The sequence below is a fragment of the Littorina saxatilis genome, linkage group LG1, assembly GCF_037325665.1.
Source record: "Littorina saxatilis isolate snail1 linkage group LG1, US_GU_Lsax_2.0, whole genome shotgun sequence".
Classification (NCBI taxonomy): domain Eukaryota; kingdom Metazoa; phylum Mollusca; class Gastropoda; order Littorinimorpha; family Littorinidae; genus Littorina; species Littorina saxatilis.
Window position 1 is genome coordinate 46,582,605 of NC_090245.1, and position 21,078 is coordinate 46,603,682.

Consider the following 21,078-nt stretch of genomic DNA (forward strand, 5'->3'; position numbering starts at 1 on the left):
CAAGTGCGTTACCACTCGGCCACCCAGTCCTTCTGCAATATCAGCGAAAGTACCATAAGCGGTGACTGAGTTACAGCAACCAAGACTAAGTTTCATTTTGTCCGTTTGACTAGCCTGACATCTACAGCCTTGACATTGTTATTCTGTTTTTCTCTGTGTGACTGATTTCTTTGGCACAAAGGTTCTCTGTCTGAAAGTTCAATTGTATTGTAAATATAAACAAGATACGCAATCAATATGCAAGATATCACAAATGTTCCGAAACGAAATGTGAAAAACTCTGAAGAAGCTTAAAAGAAGAAATGCTGCTCGCACAGACAGAAAGCCACTTTCTCCTTCCATCTGGCCTGTTCGTGTTTACATCGCGTGCCACGCGTTGTGCTATTTTTGCTAAGCCCCGCCCCTTTTTCTGTTGCATGATGGGAGAGGCCGGATTGGCCGTGACGTGTTTAAGTGCAGTGTATGTGTGTGTGTGTGTGTCTGTGCGCGCGCGTGTGAGCGGATTCAAGTTATCCCGAACACTACTCTATGCAACAGTAGAAATTAACACACACACACACACACACAAACACACACATGCATGGGCTTCATAAGTTCCACAGCTCGTCTGCTTTTGACAAACTTCATTCTTTATTATTTGTCCAGATACATACTTTCATCCGTTCCATGTTAATTAAAATAAGTGGAATGCATACAAATATAATAATATGTGATCAAAAATCATCTGGAATATGCGTACAATTAATGTACACTTTCTATCACAGTGAGTATAATATAAACTGTTTTTTTCTAAACTAGATACTGTGCACTAATGATCACCCCAACACCTTAAAATGGCCCTGCATGGGCTGAAGAGAAATCCATTATGCAAAATCAAAATACTTTTCAAAAAAACAAATCATCATCAAAATGTCCTGCTAAAACAGATTTTCATTCAAGGATTGATCACAAATGCTCAAATGCTCTTCATCAAAATTTGCTATCAGATCTGAGTAAAGGGTTTAAATGACACTTTGTATAAAAGCACTTTGCCATTATAATATGTGTACACAGGGGCGGATCAGTTCGTTTTATGGGGGGGGTTTCCAAAAGTATATTGTGAAGATATGGGTGTGAAGGCGCGAAGCGCTGAGCTGACGACGCAAAGCGCCTAGCTTGCTAGGGGGGTCCGGGGGCATGCCCCCCCGGAAAATTTTGAAAAAAAGGATGCAAAATGGTGCAATCTGGTGCATTCTGAGGAGGATCATTACCAGTTTCAGGCAGCAGATTTTGTCACTGATTAATACCCCAAAAATTGAAACTCAACCCAAAAAAACACACAAAAATATTTTTATTTTTTTGGCTGGGGGGGGGGGGGGGGGGGGGGAGGGGTTTCCGGAAACCCCAGAAACCCCCCCCTTGTGACTTGTCCGCCCCTGGTACATAACATTCAGTAATATTTATCTAAATCAGTTCTGACAAACTGTTGTCAGTTTCCTTATCTGCGGAAGACACAGTACTGGCCTGAGAATGATCAAGAAAAGTAATACATTCAGTATTGTAAAAACAAATTCAAAACAAGTATTTTGATCTTGTAAGGCACCCATTGTCCAAGTCACACAGCCTTGATTATTACAAATACATTTACAGTGTAAATGTACTTCATGTACCTTTCTTGTTTTTTGATTCTTCATGTAGTTAACCTTTGCCGGTCGTCGTGGGTCCGTGTGGACCCAGAAGGGTGTTTAATTGCAAATATCTCTTAAACCAGTTGGAATTTTTTAATCAGCTTTTAAGAATGCCTCAGACACCTAACAAGCTCTTATGTCCTAAAATATCATTACATTTCAGCGAGAAGTAATTAAAAAAACAAAGGTCAAATCTAGACCACACACGGAAGACATTGTAGGGCCGTGCGTACCCATGTTTCTCAAACTGAAGGAACTAGGGAGAGAAGTCACAAACCTTCAGGTATTGGCTCAAAACATCTTTTTCTACGATCTGTTTAATTTTAGAGTTAATAAGCAAGTCGCATGGAGCGAAATTAATACATAACAATGTAGGTCCACACAGCCCAACGACGTCTACAGGAGGGTATTCATTTTTTTCTTTTTTAAGAAGCTTTAGTCCGCACGATAATAATTAAATTAATAATTTAATTTAATTACTTCTCGTGGAAATTTAACCACAGCGTCTACGGAAGGGGATGCACATTTTTGCTTCTTTGGAAAGCATGGGTCTACGGAAGGGTATGCATATTTTTCCTTCTTTGAGAAGCATGGGTCCGCACGGTCCCACGATGTCTTCCGTGTGTAGTCGATAACCCGGTCGGGCGAAGGTTAAACATTAAATCTAAAGATATTACAATAAAAACCATGAGTATGTTCGTGACGTTTAAAATCCATGCACAATAAATGTTATTGATCAAAATTGTTAAATAAGTATGAAAACAAAATACAGAAAACAATAAAGCTTTTCAAGAGAAGAAGGGAGTGGGAAGAAAAACTGAACAAAGATAGATTGCATAATGCCATGTGGAAAACTCACACAGAAAAATATCACAAAAGGTTTAATACTTCAACTAAAAGGTAACAGGGTAATGCCCTCTTTGACAAAATATTGCGCAACAGTAACAAATTACACTTTTTTAATTATACTATATCTAATGCATGCAGCAATTAAGCAGGAAAATATTTACTGCAGTTCATACACTGAGCTTTTGATTACATGTATCACAATCATCACAATAACACAATCTTCTTGCAAAAAAAACAAAAACAAAAAAAATGGCAGGAAATATAATGCATTTGATTTTTAGGAAATCTAAACACTACGATTGTCAGGCCTAGATTTGTCTAGCCCCAGATATCTGCAAATAGCATTACACTGGCGATGCTGGTGTGTCCAGAATGCCTGCATGCCTTCTTGGTGGCGGTCACCGCTTGAAAATGCCCTCATGTTACTGGTGTGAAAGACGGGATCTGTTAGGTACACCACACCCTTTCCGTCGGTGGGCATCCAACCCTGCAAATCCACCATCATCAACACTCCTCCTGTTTCCTTGTACGTGAAATGTGAAAGAGCTGTGGCTATTTCCACACCACACTCATCCTTTTCTTTCTTGGAGACGAACTTGAGGTTGTTGGTCAGTTTGAGGAAGCTGCCGTGTAGGAACGGTTCCACGTTGATCCAGTCAAAGACTTTTCCATCCTTGTCCAGGAGTTGAAGATGAGCTGCACTCAGAAACTGAACCTGAAACCAAAATTAGACAGAACTGCATGTTTTGCACAATGATGCAGTTCTTTGTTTAACTCCTCGATGTATCTCGCTCACACTTAGTTTGTGTCATCTTACAGATTATCCCTGATAACATTTCTCAGATTTCTGTGTTGAGAAACCTAGAGAAGAATAGCAACCACCCATGACTAAAGGACAAAAAACCCTTTTAAGACCTCACAATTTCAGACTTACCCCTCTTAAAAAGGGGAGGGGGGTGTCTACTGGTCATGTACTTACCTGCAGAATGCTATCAGGGCAGTGCTGCAACGCCTGGTTGAATCTGGTGACGTAGAAACCAGCCAGCATCTGACACACAACGTCCTGCATGTACACCTCAGGCGACTTGCGGCCATGGCGATAGCGCTTCCCAACATACCTAGAAAACAATTAACAAAAATATCTTTCTTATTTACCAACGACTTGTGTTAGAGCCAAAGGCAAAGCTTTAAATGTCTCTGTTGACTGCAATGACGCACCTGTTCACAACTGTTGAACTCTCAAGAAGAAGGAGACACACCTGTGTCGCACCCAATGACAAATGCACTGGCTGGTATATGTAGATCTATGTGAAAACAGATTGTATAAGACTTAAGAGAAATTAATTCGTAAAGCGTCAGGAGCCAATTGATGGGACTCGCGCTATAGAAAAGTTATTTATTATTATTATTATTATTATTTAAGTTATTGAGACATCCCAGTGCACTAAGGGATTTATAGAGCAAATCGAGAACATTCATTATTGAACAAAGCGCTATGCGCTGAGTTCAATAATTATTTTCGAGATTTGCTCTATAAATCCCTTAGTGCACTGGGATTGTTTCAATAACGATATTGTCGGTACCGCCAGAGAAAAAAGAAGATACAACACACACATTTTGCTACGCGCATTTGAATAGGCATAACTGTGAGGTCAGGTCGTAGAAGATCTACTTTTGTGTGGGCTGACTCAAGTGTGTCGTGCTTTCATCACACGCAAACTCTTGTTTTAATTTCTGTTGGTAAATTCCAGTGTAGCGTTAAGCTAAACAGTGATGATCTTTCAGAGAGACCTCATTTGAACTCGGAGAAAGGACTGTGTTCTTAGTTATTTGCGATTCGAAACCTCAAGTCGAGCTTCGACGGATTGACTGTGCAGAGTGACTCCCCTTGAATTGGCTAACCCCCAAGGTCGACGGTTAGCACATTTTCAAAATAAATGTGGCATGTTTCTCGTGTGGTATCTTCACTCATCGGGGAGTCTGGTACTTAATATGAACGGTAAGAATGCTCTGAACCCTACACGTATTATATCCCCATCGTTTTTTCGTTCACATTTGCCCAACATGTTAGTTTGCGGAGCGGGGTTTATGTCGTCTGCTAGGCTAGGGCAATCGAACCACTGCGGCATTCCAAAAACAAAAATTGCTCGTCACGTTGCACTGAGTCTGCACCCATGAGGCAGGCTGGTAATAAGTCTTATATAAGATACTGACGTTCTAAACCCTACACGTTTTCGATTCCGATTGTTCTTGCCTTGAAATAATAATTCGGAAACCATTCATTTACTGAACTGATGCAGTCGTATTTCAGTGTAATCTAGTCTGCTACGTATATATTCCAAATGCTGATCTAGCTGGTAGTGGTACGTTATCGGAATAACACTTGTGTTTTCTGTTAGCTGCTGGGAATTGTATACTAACTCATCATTTGGTAATGTGGATACTAAGCTACGGCATAATTATGAGAAGATTCTTCGCAAGTCGAAACTGAAAAATTAGACACAGCGGGTTCTATTTTTAGATCAGTGGCAACTGTGGCCCAGGCACATGCAATCTGTCAGAAAAAAAACACTTCTGCTTTAATTGAGAAGCAGGAAATTTATGGTATTTTGGTATTGTGGAGAATATAAGCTACATGTCATTAATTAATTCTGAGGATGAGAGTACAGTCTCGCTTAGGCAAAGGGCGGAAGAATACACTCTGTGGAAAAGTTAGCGCACTCCAAGAGTGCGCTAACAGTTTTAGCGCATTGCCATTAGCCAATCAACTGGTTCACATCAGTCATGTTGACACCAGTACTTACTGACAATATAAGATGTTTGGTGGCTTGTTGACAGACCAGCTTTTTTGTTGGTCCAAGGGGACCATATCATCTTTTGTTTCATCTTTATCGACCAAGGCCGAAGGCCGCGGTTCATAAATATGAGACAAAAGGCGATATGCTCCCCGAGGACCAACAACAAAATGCTGGTCTGACGACAAGCCACCAAACATCGTTTTTGTCATCTTTTTGGTTGTGCAACAAAATGCACAATAACCCACAGGGAGACGAATTTTTAGAATCCAACTCCGGGCCACAAAGCATCGACACAGTAGCTCGAGATAACACGTCAACCTTGTATGTGACGTCAAACGTAGCTTGTTGACGCTTTTCTTCCAGTCTGAAAATGTACAGAGCTGCGATCATACGTGTGAGTTCAGTAAGTGTTGAGCATATTTCTTTTCTTTTTAAGTGTTTATGACTTTTCGTTGTGGATTTTGCGATTACAGAGATAAGTTGCAAATTGACCATGAGTCGCCGCGGTAATTATCAACATTGATTGGGTCTTTGAGAGTGAATGCTTACAATCGTTGTCCTCGGAAACACAAATCCAAAGCCGCGATGGTTCCATACATCAAACAATCAGCCTGATTGGCTTTTACTTTGACAATCCACGTTTCACCCGAAAGCTCAAACCCATTCACCATCTCGATTTATTGCATGGGGAACATGAGATTTATTTCCCAGGTGTTTGTGAATGAAAACTCGTGAAAATGATGACAATTATTATTATTGTTAAGAGATCAGTGTCAACATTTTTAAGAATTAGGAATCTACACCTGTTCACAGACAGTCGATTTGGTTTGATGTGAACACTCAATCCAATACTCTACAGTGGTACCTGCGATGTAAGGCCCATCGAATGAGAGGACACCTCCAGTTGTCCTGGGTTCCGAAAGCCCCCCCCCCCCCCCCCCCCCCCCCTTACCAACCAAATATACCTTTTTTCTCTCAAGGAGAGATCCAAAATATCCTGTTCAAATTCTAAATTTTAACAGCATCTAGGGGGCAAGGCCCTCCCCCCCCCACCCCACCCCCCCTAACCCACCTCCTGGTCATCCACTGTCTCATTTTGGAAGCCCCTCCCTCTCACACGCTAGGTCCAGCCCTGGTAAGTATTAAACCCGAATCCTAACTTACCTCCCAAGGGGTTCATCTTGATGCAAGAAGCTGACATGGAAGGCATCTCGGTTTGACCCTTTTGTGACGCCTGTGAGTGGAGGCCCTTTGTAAGCGAGAGTTGTCTGTGCAGCCCACTGCCCCATCACAGGGTTGTATGTCATCAGCACTGCTCCTGTTCAATGCAAGGGCAAGGTGATTAAACTGCTTAAACACGCACACAAACAGATACCACCTTGCTATTTAGTCCTCAGAATCTGCACCGTAGACCAAAATAAGTCAGAAAAGAAAACATTTCGTAACTTAGATGGTGGGTAAATTATACCAACCACTAAAACACACAGTGACACACACACACACTTCATTCATACAAAAACTGTTAACTCAGACGGAATGCCTTAAATGAGGAAAAATTAAGAAAAAAACAGCTAAGGACACACAGACAAACACACATACACACACAAATAACCAAAGAAACAAAACGAATACCAAAAAACAAGTGACTGTTCCACCAACACAAACATATTGCCATTAAAAAACAAAACATGGAAGACATTCCTATAGACTACCATAAAGCATGCATACACTGATATTTTCTAAGGTATCTTAATTCTGAATTCAAGATAAAATCCCACACACATTCAAAATACCAAGTACGTACTCACTGTGTACATCTTTATTGTCAGACGGTGAAAAGTGTGCCAGAAACTCACTGGAGTCATCCGTCTCAACACTCTCTCCTAGCTCTAGCTCGGCCATCAACCCACACGCTGATACTACATCCACCAAGGGGGACAATTCTTTAACATCCTCCTGTTCTGTTGATTCCGAGATGCTAGATGGCTCTGTTTCTGCCGAAGGGTCGACTGTTGCCAAACTCTGCTGGTGGGAAGACCCAGAGGAATGAGAACTGTGGGCTGAAGGACTAGGAAGACCAGAAGACCCTGAGGAAGGTGGACCTGAAATGCTGTTGGCAAACCTGGAAACATCTGCCAAGTTGTCTGTGGTGGCTGGTGAAGAACCGCTTGTGGAAGCTGACTGACTGACAGTCTCTGAGCCCAATCTTTTCTTCCGGAGTCCTTCGCCTGAGCTCTGAGTTGTCGCAGAAGAGGTGCTCTTGGTCGAAGCAGATTGACTGACTGTGTCAGGATGTCCGGACACTCGGCTCGCATTCCCGCTGGCTGTGGCAGACGCAATGGAGGCTGCACAGAGAACCAGGGATTCCACATCCACAGGGTCTGAGGAGGCATCAACAACATCCCCAGCTCCATGGGTGATGTCTGCTGACAGAGCAGGACAAGTAGCAGCCAGCAGGTCATCCTTGCTCATTGTGAGACCGATGAACTTCTGTCTGGAGTTCCGCTGAGCTGGTGTGGAAATCTTCCCTTGCTGCAGTTTGCCTGCAGCTGATGAAGGGAATGTTGATGCTTTGTGAGGAGGAATGAAACCTGGCTGTGGATGACCGTCCGTTGTGTCACTCTTGTCTCCAGGTACCTCTGACTGGCTGGACGGTACGGAAGAAGGGCTGCTTTCACTGGACAACAAGCCACTCGAGCCGCTGGAAATGGAGGACGACTTTGGCATGGATGAAGCATCTCCGTCAGCAGCTTCTGTAATTTGTTCTCCCTTGTTCACTTCACTCCACTTCTTTGCAGGCTCAGCCAGTTCAGCGCTACCTTCCAAAGTGGGCAGACTGAGAAAGGCCAGGGCGCTGTTCATGAGACGCGCAGAGTGCCAGTTCTGGTTGAGAGAAGCTGAAGGCTGCTCCCCTTTGGCCTGGTCACACATAAACCCGTACAGCTCCAGGCTTAGCTTCTCCAGGAAGCGGGCCAAGTCCACGTCCTGTGCAACAGGGGAGAAGGCCAAGGTCAGACTGATCATGAAGACAGAGCGTATGAAAGCCAGGAAGACCTCCAGACTGTGGAGGCAGTGAAGCGTGCGATGATTGGCCAGGCTCTGCTTCATCTGCTCCACGATCACCTGGTACTGGTCCAGTTTCTGTCGCTCAGGCATGTCCGTCTGCTGAATGGTGTACATCAGTAGGGACTCGTCTGCTACCAGCTGTACAAAAAAGGTGGTCATGTGATCTGTTGAAACCCTACTACCGCTTTTCCCATCCCTTCCTTTTCTTTTTATTCAACAAAATTCACAGTCTCCAAATCTATTCCTTTCAACCCCACCCACCCCTCACCAATCACCACCATTCGACCCCCCCCTCCCCCTCCCAGAGAAACAAGACTTCCCACCCCTCAACCCCAACAACAATAAAAGAAGCGACACCCCCTAAAAAAGATACATTATTTTGAATCCCTTACCCCCTCCTACTCTAGTCCCCATATTTTGTATTCTCTCTTTTTAAATGCGTGATGATGTCTCTCTGTGACCATGACCATATCACCATGAATATTAACGCAAATTCTGTACTATTTGCACACAGGACAAAGAAATGTGCCTGGGCACACACTCTATTCATTCCCTGCTATTCATGACAGCAAACACACTATCGTCAGATTCGTTAAATTTGCAAGAAACTCCCCCCAAACGATCAGATCAGAAGTATACTTTTAGATTCTGCTTTAAGTTGAATTCTGTGGAGTGTAACGTTAAGGTCCTGTGGTTTGGGTGAAAACTGCAAACAAATTATGCCACACACCTGACTATGGGCCAAATACACAGTGGCCCCCAGGTTCTCTATCAGGCGCACAGCTTCCAAGCCTTTCTGGTACGCCTCGTAGCATGGGTGTGAAGCGTGGAACACATCCAAAAACTGTGCGCGCAGGTCAGCGTAATCTTCTACTCCCAGCTTTTTGAGGCATCGAGAAAGGAGGGCCAGTGAGGATGATGTCCCTTTGTCATCGTTCACCACTTGGAAAGATACCACAGACTCTACGAGCGGCTGTACTGCCTCCTTCCACAGTCCTGCAAAATGTGGAGAAAATCATTCATTCATCAGTCATCATCAGACATTTATTTAAGCGCTGCTTAAAGTTAGATTCTGTCGAGCTCCCCCGAAATCGGCGTATGGCTGCCTGAATGGCGGGGTAAAAACGGTCATACACGTAAAAATCCACTTGTGCTAAAAACATGAGTGAACGTGGGAGTCTAAGCCCATCAACGAAGAAGAAGAAGAAGATTCTGTCGAGTGTTACTTTAAAGGGATAATATCTAAGAAAAAAGGCCCTCAGATTGCTTCCTAAGTTATACCATAAGATTCTGCTTCACAAATTATGCTCAGATCTTAATAAAATCCTGAGAATACCTGAACAGACTGATAGTTGCTTTTTTTCTTTCTTTAGGTTACCTGGTGTTGACAATGTGAAAACTTACCTAAATTGTGCAAGATCTGACCCTTGATTTGGACACACACAGCCTTAGTGTTTTCATACTGCGCCCTGCTCTTATAGTCCCACTTCCGCTCTGAAACAACAGTGGCAAATTCACACTCAAAGTCAGAGAAACACATGGTAGAGAAACAATCATATGACAAGAAATGCATCAGAAAAAAAGAGAAATTATTACAGAAATGTTGCTTAACTCTTACCAGTTCGCTCCCTTACCCATCGTAAGCAAGCTTACGATGCCCCCCCCCCCCCCCCCCCCCTGTAGTTTTCCACTGACCAATTATCTAATTATGAACAAAAAAAGTGTTATTTTACATTGGATGGGTTGTACAGTGGATAAACTCATATGTTAGACACACTTTATGACAAAAACAAGCTGGGTTTTTGTTATAAGTTAGTTATAGGAATGCATTATTAGGCAAAACATTTTTTAAAAGTCTGTTAACGGTAACATAGGCCAATAAAATAGGGTCGGTAGGTCGGGACTTGTTTTGTTTTTTGTTTTTGTTTTTGTTTTCCCCCAAAAAACATATTTTTAAGTTATTTTGCAAAATAAAAAAAGACCTTTTTTTTTCTTTCAAAAAACCATATTTTCCCCGAGTACGCTAGTACAAGGGCTCAGCAGACTTTAATTGTGTGTCTGTGTGTGTGTGTGTCTGTCTTTCTCCACTTAACAGCTTATTGCTGGGAAACTACTGGGCGCAGTTCGTTCAAAAGTTGATACACTAACTTGATAATAGGTCCGATTGATCGTATTAAAACTTCATAATGTTACCTGGGACCTAAATGCGAAATAAACCACAAAAAACCGACTTGGCGGTGGGAGGAATTCGCGGAGCCACAGCCAGCCAGGCAGTCTGATAGAACAGCCGAACTCGTCACACATTGACGAGAAATATAGCGTCATAAAAAGATTACGTCACGGTCAAAAGTCTTTGACGTCTTTTTCTCTCGCGCGGTGTGTGTGTGTGTTCATTTTGTGCACATGTGTTAGTGTTACTGTTTGTGTGTGTGTGTGTGTGTGTGTGTGTGTGTGTGTGTGTGTGTGTGTGTGCGTGTGCATGAGTCTGTACTCGTGTGTGTGTGTTTGTGTGTGTGTGTGTGTGTGTGTGTGTGTGTGTTTTTCATTTCATTTTCATTTTCATTACTTTATTGTCCCATCGCTGGGAAATTCGGGTCGCTTCCTCCCAGTGGAAAGCTAGCAGCAACGGAGTCGCGCTACCCAAGTGTCTGCGTGTTTAGGTGTATTCAGCCACCTGCACTTATGGCAGAATGACCAAGGTCTTTTACGTGCCATTGTGATGACACGGGGGTGGGACATGGCTTCCGTCTCTGGGTCTGCACATAAAGTTGACCCGTGTCCGTCCCTGCCCGAATTCGAACCTGCGACCTTTCGATCACAAGTCCAGTGCTCTACCAACTGAGCTACCGGGCCCCGTGTGTGTGTGTGTGTGTGTTTGTTTGTGTGTGTGTGTGTGTGTGTGTGTGTAAGAAAGAGAGAGAGAGAGAGAGAGAGAGAGAGAGAGAGAGAGAGAGGAAGAGAGAGAGGGAGTGAGGGAGAGAGAGTGTGTGTGTGTGAATGTGTGTGTGCAATTTCACTGTGATCAAATAAAAGAGAAAGGCCAGTTACCACGCACATCCTCGGCTCGCATGCAATGTATTTATATAGCAAAGGGAATGCCTGTAATTCACACAGATCAATCACTTGGTCTTAAACGTGCACAAGACAAAAACGTTCATACTGGGGGAGTACTCGGGTCCAGCACGAGCGTTTTTTATTAAGTTATTTTGCAAAAAAAAAAAAAAATTTTTCTCCCAAATCCCAAATGCCAAAAAACAGGGTCGCGGGAAAAAATAGGATCGGTCGGGATACCGTAAACAGACTATTTTTTTTTTTGCCTTAGGCATGCGTATGTCATGAAACGTCCAACTTTGAAATTTGGGTGGGGGTATTCAGGTGACAATAACTTTTTTGTTTATCAGCAAAACTCAATAAAACTTTGCTATGTTATGTAAAATGAATGCCAAAACAGACTAGTTAGCAGCATATCTAAAATAAACTGAACACAAAAAAAATGTCTTCTTTGTGTTTGTCACGTGTTCCAAAAAATGGACGTACAAATTTCAACCAAAATCATGTTGTCACCCCCATAACATTTTTTACCTTTAAAGATAGCACAATTCTCTTTGCAAATATGAAAAGCTTATTCATTTTCCTTTCATTTGATATATAACTGTCTATATTTCATTTAGAATATGACCCCAGATAGCCACTCGGCAAGTAGGCACCAACAGCACTGTAAAATATGCCCTAAAACCCCCGAACTGGTAAGAGTTAAGAACCCCACCTTACCATTCTCCATCAGAAAAACGCACACAAGAACACACACACACACATACAATATACACATTAATAGATGTACATGCACCAAGAGGAGAACAGACACACACACACACACACACGCACCAAGAGGAGCACACACACACACACACACACACACCAATATGCATGCACAGCTGTGTATACATGCAACGACACGCAAATGCACAGAGTTTTACATTGAATACAAATAACAACATTTATGCGTACCTCCACTGACGACAGCATCAAGAATGCGTAGGGCCGTATGAAGGTCTCCGGTGTCTTTCATCACCCGTGCCTGGCGTAATATCACCTGTGGTGCAATGGGTGTGTCGGGGCTGGCATGGGATATCTCATCAACAATGTGCAACAGTGCAGCTGATCGGCCAAACCTGAAAATTAAATAGATTTTAACTGCAAAACGATTGATACTGATCAACAGACACATGGACATAAGAAAATGTCTTTATTCAGAGGTGTTCCCTCAGAAGGGCCTCATGTTACAGACACCCTTACAGAAAAAAAGGCCCATGCCCAGGGCACCCTTGTAGATCAGTGACATAAATTACAATAGATCAAAATTGTCATTCTAAAGTCTGCAGATGACATGTTTTAGCTGACAACTCAGAGTGCGAGACTGCTTGTGTGTCAGTGTCGATATGTGAATGACAGAGTATCTTGTAATTGATTGAGACCACATCATACCCTCTGTCTGTGCTAATCCAGGAAAAACCACTACATGTCTAGTTTGTGTTGACCTAGCTTGGCCATAAGCATTGTTTATTTGGATTAAAACTGACATATATATATGTTCCCCTATAGGCTATACTGCTCCTGTTATCGACATTGAACAATCTTCAAGGCATGGAGTCATATTGTTAAAGTTAATGGAGCCATTAATTCCTGTTTTTTTAGAAAGGCTTCTATCTACAATATGCTTCCATAAATGTCCCTGGATCCCATTTGTAATGAGAGGTATATAAATGTACCTCATTACCTGTAGCAGGCCCTGTCAACAACGTAAGTGAGGGCAGCAGCCGTGCCGTAATCACCTGCCTTCATTGCAAAATCTATACAGCGCTGAAAAGTACAGAAAGGCACAAGATTAGAAAAATGTCCAGGAGCAAACAAACGCTAACTTCATGATCTTGGAGTTAGCCTGGACAATCTCAGAATATACTTCTGACGGGCGCTGTGGCGGGGTGGCAAGACGTCGGCCTCTTAATCGGAAGGTCGAGGGTTCGAATCCCGGCCGCGGCCGCCTGGTGGGTTAAGCGTAGAGATTTTTCTCATCTCCCAGGTCAACTTATGTGCAGACCTGCTTAGTGGCTTATCCCCCTTCGTGTGTACACGCAAGCACAAGACCAAGTGCGCACGGAAAAGATCCTGTAATCCATGTCAGAGTTCGGTGGGTTATAGAAACACGAAAATACCCAGCATGCTTCCTCCGAAAGTGGCGTATGGCTGCCTAAATGGCAGGGTAAAAACGGTCATACACATAAAATTCCACTCGTGCAAAAACACGAGTGTACGTGGGAGTTTCTGCCCACGAACGCAGAAGAAGAAGAAGAAGAAAATGTACTTCTGTCGCCCTTGAAACCTTTGTGCAGTATATCACTAAGCTGTTGAAAAAGCCGCCTGCTTCTGACAATCATACCACAGCTGTGTGAAAGAATCTATCCATTACAGAGGTAATTAAATTATGCCAATCTGTATAGCCTCTGGTGAAAAGGGTGACATTTGCTTGTTCAATTCAATGCTTGTTATTCTCTCTGGTACCAGGTGATTGGTTCTGCGTTGCACATGTTGTATGCATTTTAAAGCGCTTACATCCCTTTGTTTCTCAGATCTCTTCAGGCAAATATACCTCAACACTAATAACTTTTAATTAGCCTCTGCAACAAAATGTGTCTTTTTACAGCAAGCCAGACCAAGGAACTGCATGGTGCCTGGGTGTATGTACTCTCAACACAACACTAAACACTTGTCTCAGTCACTCATCATGTGTGTGTGTGTGTGTGTGTGTGTGTGTGTGTGTGTGTGTGTGTGTGTGTGTGTGTGTGTTTGTGTGTGTGTGTGTGTGTGTGTGTGTGTGTGTTTGTATGTGTGTGTGTGTGTGTGTGTATTGGCTATTGTACATCACCATGAGCTCTTGTGACAACGGAAGATTAATAAGTGTTCATATTTACTCACATAGATGATCTCTATGTGGTTCATGGAAGGCACTGTCAAGTTCGGCTCTGCCATCATTTCTGGGATGAGATCTGGAGGCATGAAGGGTCGCTCCTGACCAAGGGCTAAATCGATGTGCCGAGAAATCGGTTCTGGAAGCAGGGGCAGCCATTTTTTCAGAGACTCTGATGGTGATGAAAGAAGATCAGGGTCCGTGGCGTCCTTTCCCCAGACTTCATGAAGAACCTCTGAAAGCAACAACACACACTTTCAGTGCAGGATTTTGGGTGAAAAGTTGAAGTGGAATGCCCATTTTAAGACCTAAAAACCCCCCCGAGAAAATCCAGTCTTAAAAAGGAGGGATTCCTAAAATGGGGGTAAATTCACTAGGTTATGAACAGAACCCCCCCCCCCCCCTCCTTGTCACCACAGTGGCACGTTAAAGGCCTCAGCCAATCTTCCATAATTGCAGCAAGCTGATTACACAGGCTAAACACACACACACACACCTGGGTAGCGAGATTCTTGTTGCTGCTAGTTTTGCACTGAAGGAAAGCGATATGAAATTCAAATGAAATGAATGCAAATTAATATTTACTTACTAATGTCACCACTTGAAACATGGTCAGCAGTATGGTCTTAGAGATTCTGAGTGTCAAGTACCTAACCTTACTTTCTTTGTACACATTCATAACGAACAACTAATCAGTCCTGAAGGAAAAGTAAAAGGCTATCTAATTTTCAACAAAGTCACTTGACTTGACTTGACTTGACTTGACTTTTTCAGTGCCAATTTGAGGCCCATGAGGTGTGACAAATACACAAAAAATAATAAAGGTGGCAATGCGCGGTGGCGTAAAAAAAAAAGAATCTATGCTGTGATCTGGCAGTCTGGATCATATCTAGATGGGAGATTGTTCCAGTGCGCATCCAGTCTGCTCTTAAATTCAGGCTGTTCACTGTTGGAGCCAGCCGTCACAATGATCTATCTGCCATATTCACTGTCTTGGGATCACCTGCTACAAGTTTTGCAACCAGTTACTTCCCTTAGGTATATTATGTTTTTGCACTATATCTGCATTCACTGAACTTTTTAGATCAGTGGTCTTCATTATCAACATCAAAATGAGGAAATCAGCGTACCAGGTTTGATTTCTGGAGAAAGGCCAAACTCTTCCAGAACAGACATCATATGTGGCTTTGCTCGCGTTAAACTGCAAAAGAAAGCAAACCGGCTGTAACAATGTGATACTTTACTTGGATATTTTCTGTGTACGATTTGAATTTAATAGCAAAAGGTACAGTGTGCAGGAGCGGATTAGGGGGGGGGGGGGGAAGGGGTTACAGGGGTTCCGGAACTCCCCCCCCCCCCCCCCGGCTGTCAAAAAAATAAAAATTAATACTAAATTTAAAAGAAATAATGAGTGGCTGCTGACACCAGTTGATCATGTTTAAAATCAAGGATAAGCCATAAATTGTTCATAAAATAGCTAAAACTCTTCAGCTTCTTGGGGCAGAGCCCCCCAGACCCCCCCAACGGGGCCTTGTCCCTGCAGTGCCATGTACCCCACAAGGAGTCTACCCCCGGACCCCAGGTTGTACGCCCCGCCCCCCCTCTGGCTTAACTGCTCCGCCCCTGGTGGGTGTGTGTGTGTGTGTGTGCGAGTGTGTGTTTGTGTGTGTGGTGTGTGTATGTGTGTGTGAGTGTGTGTGTATGTGTGTATGTGTGTGTGTGTGTGTGTGTGTGTGTGTGTGTGTGTGTGTGTGTGTGTGCATGTGTGTGTGTGTGTAAGAGAGAGAAGAAGAAAAAAGAGAAGAAAACAAATGACAGAACAGCATTCACAATACAGCCCCTCATGAGAAGTCATGAGAAGTTGGGTGTGACGTTCTCTCTTTCTCGTCTGTACACACCTCCTTTCAAGTCCTCATGCAGCCACGAATGTTTTTGAACAATTAGCTCGTCGGTAGAGGAAGCATGTTCAACTTGTCGTTTAGAAAACAGTGTCAGTTTCAAGTTGTTTGGATCAATAAAGAAGTCTTTCTCTTCACTTCTGTCAAAACACCACTGCTCCACCGAGGCGTCAAAGTCACACTCAGTGACACTGTGACAAGTGAATCGGGATTTTCTCCAAGCTAAAATTAGCACACTCTGCGACTTGGATTAGAGTAATTTCCCCCTTGTTCTCATTTGGCTTGAATTCTCGCGTGTGTGCAGTTCAAAACGGTACTCCGTTCAAAAAGGGCGACAAGTCCATGTCCAAGAGTTGGACGCGCACCTACTTGTAGTTTTCAAGTGACAAATAAGGTGAGTTTTATGTGTTTTTTTCCGAGTCTACAACGCCACAATTTTTACTTCCGTTTTTGCAACTTTTTAACTCTATTTTTGTACGACTGGAGAGTTCTGCTGTGTGTCTAGCTAGAGAGAAAGGCCAAATGTACAGTGTGTGTGTGTGTTGGAATATCTATGCCTACGGTTTCAGTCTCTCTCTCTCTCTCTCTCTCTCTCTCTCTCTCTCTCTCTCTCTCTCTCTCTCTCTCTCTCTCTCTCTCTCTCTCTCTCTCTCTCTCTCTCTCTCTCTCTCTCTCCCTCTCTCTGGCTAGTGTTTGAATGAGACGTGAAACTTCATAGATAAGTGAGAAAAAAAGTGGTTTGCAGATTCTGCATTTATGTACATCACTACATGTCATTTTTGACGGATTGCATTTATTTGTGTACTTCAGTTCAAAATTCCCCCCACCCCCACCCCCTCTCTCGCTCCTTCCCTCCTCCCCCACCTTTCTCTCTCTCTCTCTCTCTCTCTCTCTCTCTCCCTCCCTCACTCTCTCCTTTGAGAATTTTCAAAAGTCACCACATGGAAAATTAAATGTGATTTGCATGTTGCATTCATCAAAGACTTGCAATCAAAAATGTGATAGTGTTACTTACTGTTAGCATCACAACTTGCAACACACACACACATATATATAGGCCATCAAAGATAAGCATTGTGAGAAGCAGAAACATGCTTATCGCTAGAGAGGGAGTGTTATGTTTGTGCATAGCTATGTGGGAACATGTTTATTTTTCTTTAGCCATACACAAGGCGATGGTCAATAGGGGTGCAGGGGTTAAAATTGAGAGAAAAAAATTTCGCCTTCTGCATGGTCCCGAAAGTACAGTATGGTATTGGTAAGTTGTCAGAAATGTTACCAAGCCTCTCCCCCCCCCTCACACCCCACACACAGTCACAGACTCTCAAAGTGTGCTTACTGAGTAACACATGCCTCACAAACATAGTGTTTCTTTTTGTATTTAAAAAAATATATATTTATTACTTATTTACCAAACCTGACCTCCCGGTGTTATGAATGCATTCATTATCATAATCTGATTTGTTGTTGTTGCTGGTATCGTTTGCAGATGATGGAGTCACTACTAAAGATAGATCTTCTGGAGGTATGTCATCTTCAAAGTTCATTACCACCTTCTGATGTGATTTCCCAGACAGTGAGACACACACACTCTCTCTTTCTCTCTCTCTCTCTCTCTCTCTCTCTCTCTCTCTCTCTCTCTCTCTTTCTCTTTCTCTCTCTCTCTCTCTCTTTCTCTTTCTCTCTCTCTCTCTCTCTCTCTCTCTCTCTCTCTCTCTCTCTCTCTCTCTCTCTCTCTCTCTCTCTCTCTCTCTCTCTCTCTCTCTCTCTCTCTCTCTCTCTCTCTCTGTTAATTAATGTTAATAATGGTAAATATGTCATTTGTACTATAGTTAAACTTATCTTTTATTTCTTCTTGTTTGTTACCCCTCAATGGGCGAGGGCCGGATGTAAAAAAGCATGTATACATTGCTTATTCTGTCACCCTCGTAAAATAAATTTCAATTCAATTCAATTCAATTCAATTCAATTCAATTCAATTCTCTCTCTCTCTCTCTCTTTCTCTCTCTCTGTTTGGTGAAGAAGTGTTTTCAAATCACAGCAAGGCAAGGGTTGTGCTGCAAGCAGAAAACAATGCCTATGAAAACGCCTGGCAAGATGAGATGCATTTTTAAAGATAAACTACAGGTGAAGAACCCCTCTCAGTTCACAGCTAAAGTGGTGCTGCCAGAAGGAAAGAAAAGACGCCTGTCAGGGATTGGCTTGGGCGTCGGTCATCTGTCTTTTGCCATGTTAAATTCGGAAAAGACCGACATACACGGGTCTCAATCCGTCAACTGACCGATAGACATGCAGCAGAGTCAGTCAGCTCGTCTTGTTTTTGTCTGCTGTCTTGTTCTTTTTTTTGAAATGAATATGGTTATTGTGTCCTCAGACCTTTTATTCCTCTTCATGTAAGACCATTGAAAAATAAACAAGAAAATTAAGAAATGAATTGAATTTTCCTCTCATTTGTACATTGTATTTGTAAACAACTTTCAGAAGTTTCTCTTCCCTGCCGTAATGCACAGTCCGGTGGTGGAAGAAAAGTTTTTTCTTCTTGACTGATTGGTTTGCAAAATGACTGATTGATTCATGGTTGAGTCAGTCAATGGACCTCTAGTGGACAAAACCCAAGCCAATCCCTGGCCTGTGAAAATGCCTGTCAGGAACTCGCAAGATGAGATGCAGTTTTGAAGATGAACCCTATTTTTACAGGTGAAGAACCCCTCTGAGTTCACAGCGAAAGTTGTACTGCCGGAGGAAAAAGATGTCTATGAGAAAGCCTGGCAGGACTGGCAGTGCGAGATGCAGGCCCTCGAGAAGAAGCGCATTATCAACGACAATATTCACATCGTAAGTTTTGTGGAAGATGTCAAGAAAGTGTGTGTGTGTGTGTAAAAGGGATAGGGACTACAAGAAAGTGGAAAACGCACAAAGTGCTTGTATTTTTAATTTTTACCTGATATGAATGAGAGAGTCGCAGCCTTTTAGCCAGCAGAGAAACCAGACACTGAGTTTTCAGCCCCAGCAGGGAGTGGCCAGAGACGCACTGGCTCAGTCTTTCGCTGTTGTGTACCAGGGGTAAAAACAACACACCTTTTTCTTTTAACTCTGCAACCCCTTTTCCTTTGAAAACTGTTTTACAATTCAGTGTAATAGATAGTACAGACCTTGATCTACACTCCAAACATGACAGAGTTTTGTTAGTTACGATCGAAGCAGAACAGGTTGGACATAAAGAGGAAAATGAGAGTGTTGGTTAGTTCTTCTGTTTAATGTAAATTGTCCATGGTCCACACACTGTAAAATCCAAGTAGTTTACATTACAATCAGTGGCTTCTCTAAGCTTTTTTTGTTAGACAGGGAAGTGTACATACAGTGTATGTGCTATATTTACGAATATTATGTTTGCAGAATGAGGTATGCGCTGTAAAAGATGATCAAGACAAAAACTGGCACAGAGTCCGTGTGGAGAAAATCTTCTATTCATTAAGAGGAGAGAGGGTCAGGTATGTGATGACTTCAACCAGCGCTCGTGTTCTGTGCTATTACAGCTGTAAAAGACGGGTATTTACACATTAATACTTGTGGTCATGCTTGAATTCTTGCAATTTGGTATGGGGTCTGGAAGGCAGGAAAACAAGTCACGATAAAACAGAAACAAATCTAGACCATTGAAGGATTTTTGAGTCACTTGAGAAAAAGTGACTCTATGTAATCGGTCAGTGTTAGTCTGTCCGGCCGGCCGGCCGTCCGGCCGGCCGTCCGTAGACACCACCTTAACGTTGGACTTTTCTCGGAAACTATCAAAGCGATCGGGCTCATATTTTGTTTAGTCGTGACCTCCAATGACCTCTACACTTTAACGATGGTTTCGTTGACCTTTGACCTTTTTCAAGGTCACAGGTCAGCGTCAAAGGAAAAATTAGACATTTTATATCTTTGACAAAGTTCATCGGATGTGATTGAAACTTTGTAGGATTATTCTTTACATCAAAGTATTTACATCTGTAGCCTTTTACGAACGTTATCAGAAAAACAAGGGAGATAACTAGCCTTTTCTGTTCGGCAACACACAACTTAACGTTGGGCTTTTCTCGGAAACTATAAAAGTGACCGGGCTCAAATTTTATGTGAACGTGACTCATTGTGTTGTGAATAGCAATTTCTTCCTGTCCATCTGATGCCTCATATAATATTCAGAACTGCGAAAGTGACTCGATCGAGCGTTTGCTCTTCTTGTTTATTTTTTTTATTATTTTTTTTTTGCGTTCGTGGGCTGAAACTCCCACGTACACGTGTTTTTGCACGAGTGGAATTTTACGTGTATGACCGTTTTTACCCCGCCATTCAGGCAGCATACGCCGATTTCGGGGGAGGCATGCTGGGTATTTTCGTGTTTCTATAACCCACCGAACTTTGACATGGATTACAGGATCTTTTCCGTGCGCACTTGGTCGTGTGCTTGCGTGTACACACGAAGGGGGTTAAGTCACTAGCAGGTCTGCACATAAGTTGACCTGGGCGATCGGAAAAATCTCCACTCTTAACCCACCAGGCGGCAGCGACCGGGATTCAAACTCCCGACCTCCCGATTAGGAGGCCGACGTCTTACCACCACGCCACTGCGCCCGTCCTACCATTGAAGGATAACAGTTATCTTATGGTATTGATGGTGCCAAGAAGGGTTTAGGCAGATTTTTCATCTTAATAATTATATGCACCCATGTTTAAGAGCTGTGAGAAGAAAAAAAAGATGGTCTGCTTACCAGTCTTGTTTCCTTAAATGGGGAAAAGTAAGTGCTATTGATGAATTGTAAATTTGCCTGTCATCATACTTTCAATACCAGTTG

At 42.8% G+C, this 21,078-nt stretch overlaps 2 protein-coding genes across 2 annotated transcripts in view; one reads left to right on the top strand and one right to left on the bottom strand.

Moving 5' to 3' along the window:
- Nucleotides 1–1,385: 1,385 nt before the first annotated feature.
- Nucleotides 1,386–16,435, bottom strand: LOC138971467 (alpha-protein kinase 1-like). The gene is made up of 11 exons (XM_070344202.1): nucleotides 16,244–16,435; nucleotides 15,476–15,546; nucleotides 14,354–14,580; nucleotides 13,158–13,240; nucleotides 12,389–12,552; nucleotides 9,785–9,874; nucleotides 9,111–9,376; nucleotides 7,123–8,518; nucleotides 6,479–6,632; nucleotides 3,496–3,634; nucleotides 1,386–3,231 (listed from the first exon to the last, which is right to left on the bottom strand). The coding sequence occupies exons 2-11, from the start codon at nucleotides 15,522–15,524 to the stop codon at nucleotides 2,803–2,805; spliced, it is 2,997 nt and encodes a 998-aa protein (XP_070200303.1). The 5' UTR covers nucleotides 15,525–15,546; nucleotides 16,244–16,435; the 3' UTR covers nucleotides 1,386–2,802.
- Nucleotides 16,436–16,577: 142 nt separating this feature from the next.
- Nucleotides 16,578–21,078, top strand: part of LOC138976380 (uncharacterized) — a 98,236-nt gene continuing 93,735 nt past the window's right edge. The window contains exons 1-4 of the mRNA XM_070349267.1: nucleotides 16,578–16,637; nucleotides 17,733–17,768; nucleotides 18,941–19,078; nucleotides 19,640–19,734. Coding sequence (XP_070205368.1) covers nucleotides 17,733–17,768; nucleotides 18,941–19,078; nucleotides 19,640–19,734 — 269 coding nt within the window. The 5' untranslated portion in view covers nucleotides 16,578–16,637. The remainder of the gene's footprint in view (nucleotides 16,638–17,732; nucleotides 17,769–18,940; nucleotides 19,079–19,639; nucleotides 19,735–21,078) is intronic.

What these genes read in the sequence shown, in the direction of transcription:
- LOC138971467 (XM_070344202.1), bottom strand. Translation starts at nt 15,524, where the DNA reads ATGATGTCTGTTCTGGAAGAGTTTGGCCTTTCTCCAGAAATCAAACCT. An exon ending in GTTGACAGGGCCTGCTACAG is followed by an intron (nt 12,553 to 13,157) that starts GTAATGAGGTAC and finishes TTTAATTTTCAG; the next exon opens with GTTTGGCCGATCAGCTGCAC. An exon ending in TGATGCTGTCGTCAGTGGAG is followed by an intron (nt 9,875 to 12,388) that starts GTACGCATAAAT and finishes CTGTTGTTTCAG; the next exon opens with AGCGGAAGTGGGACTATAAG.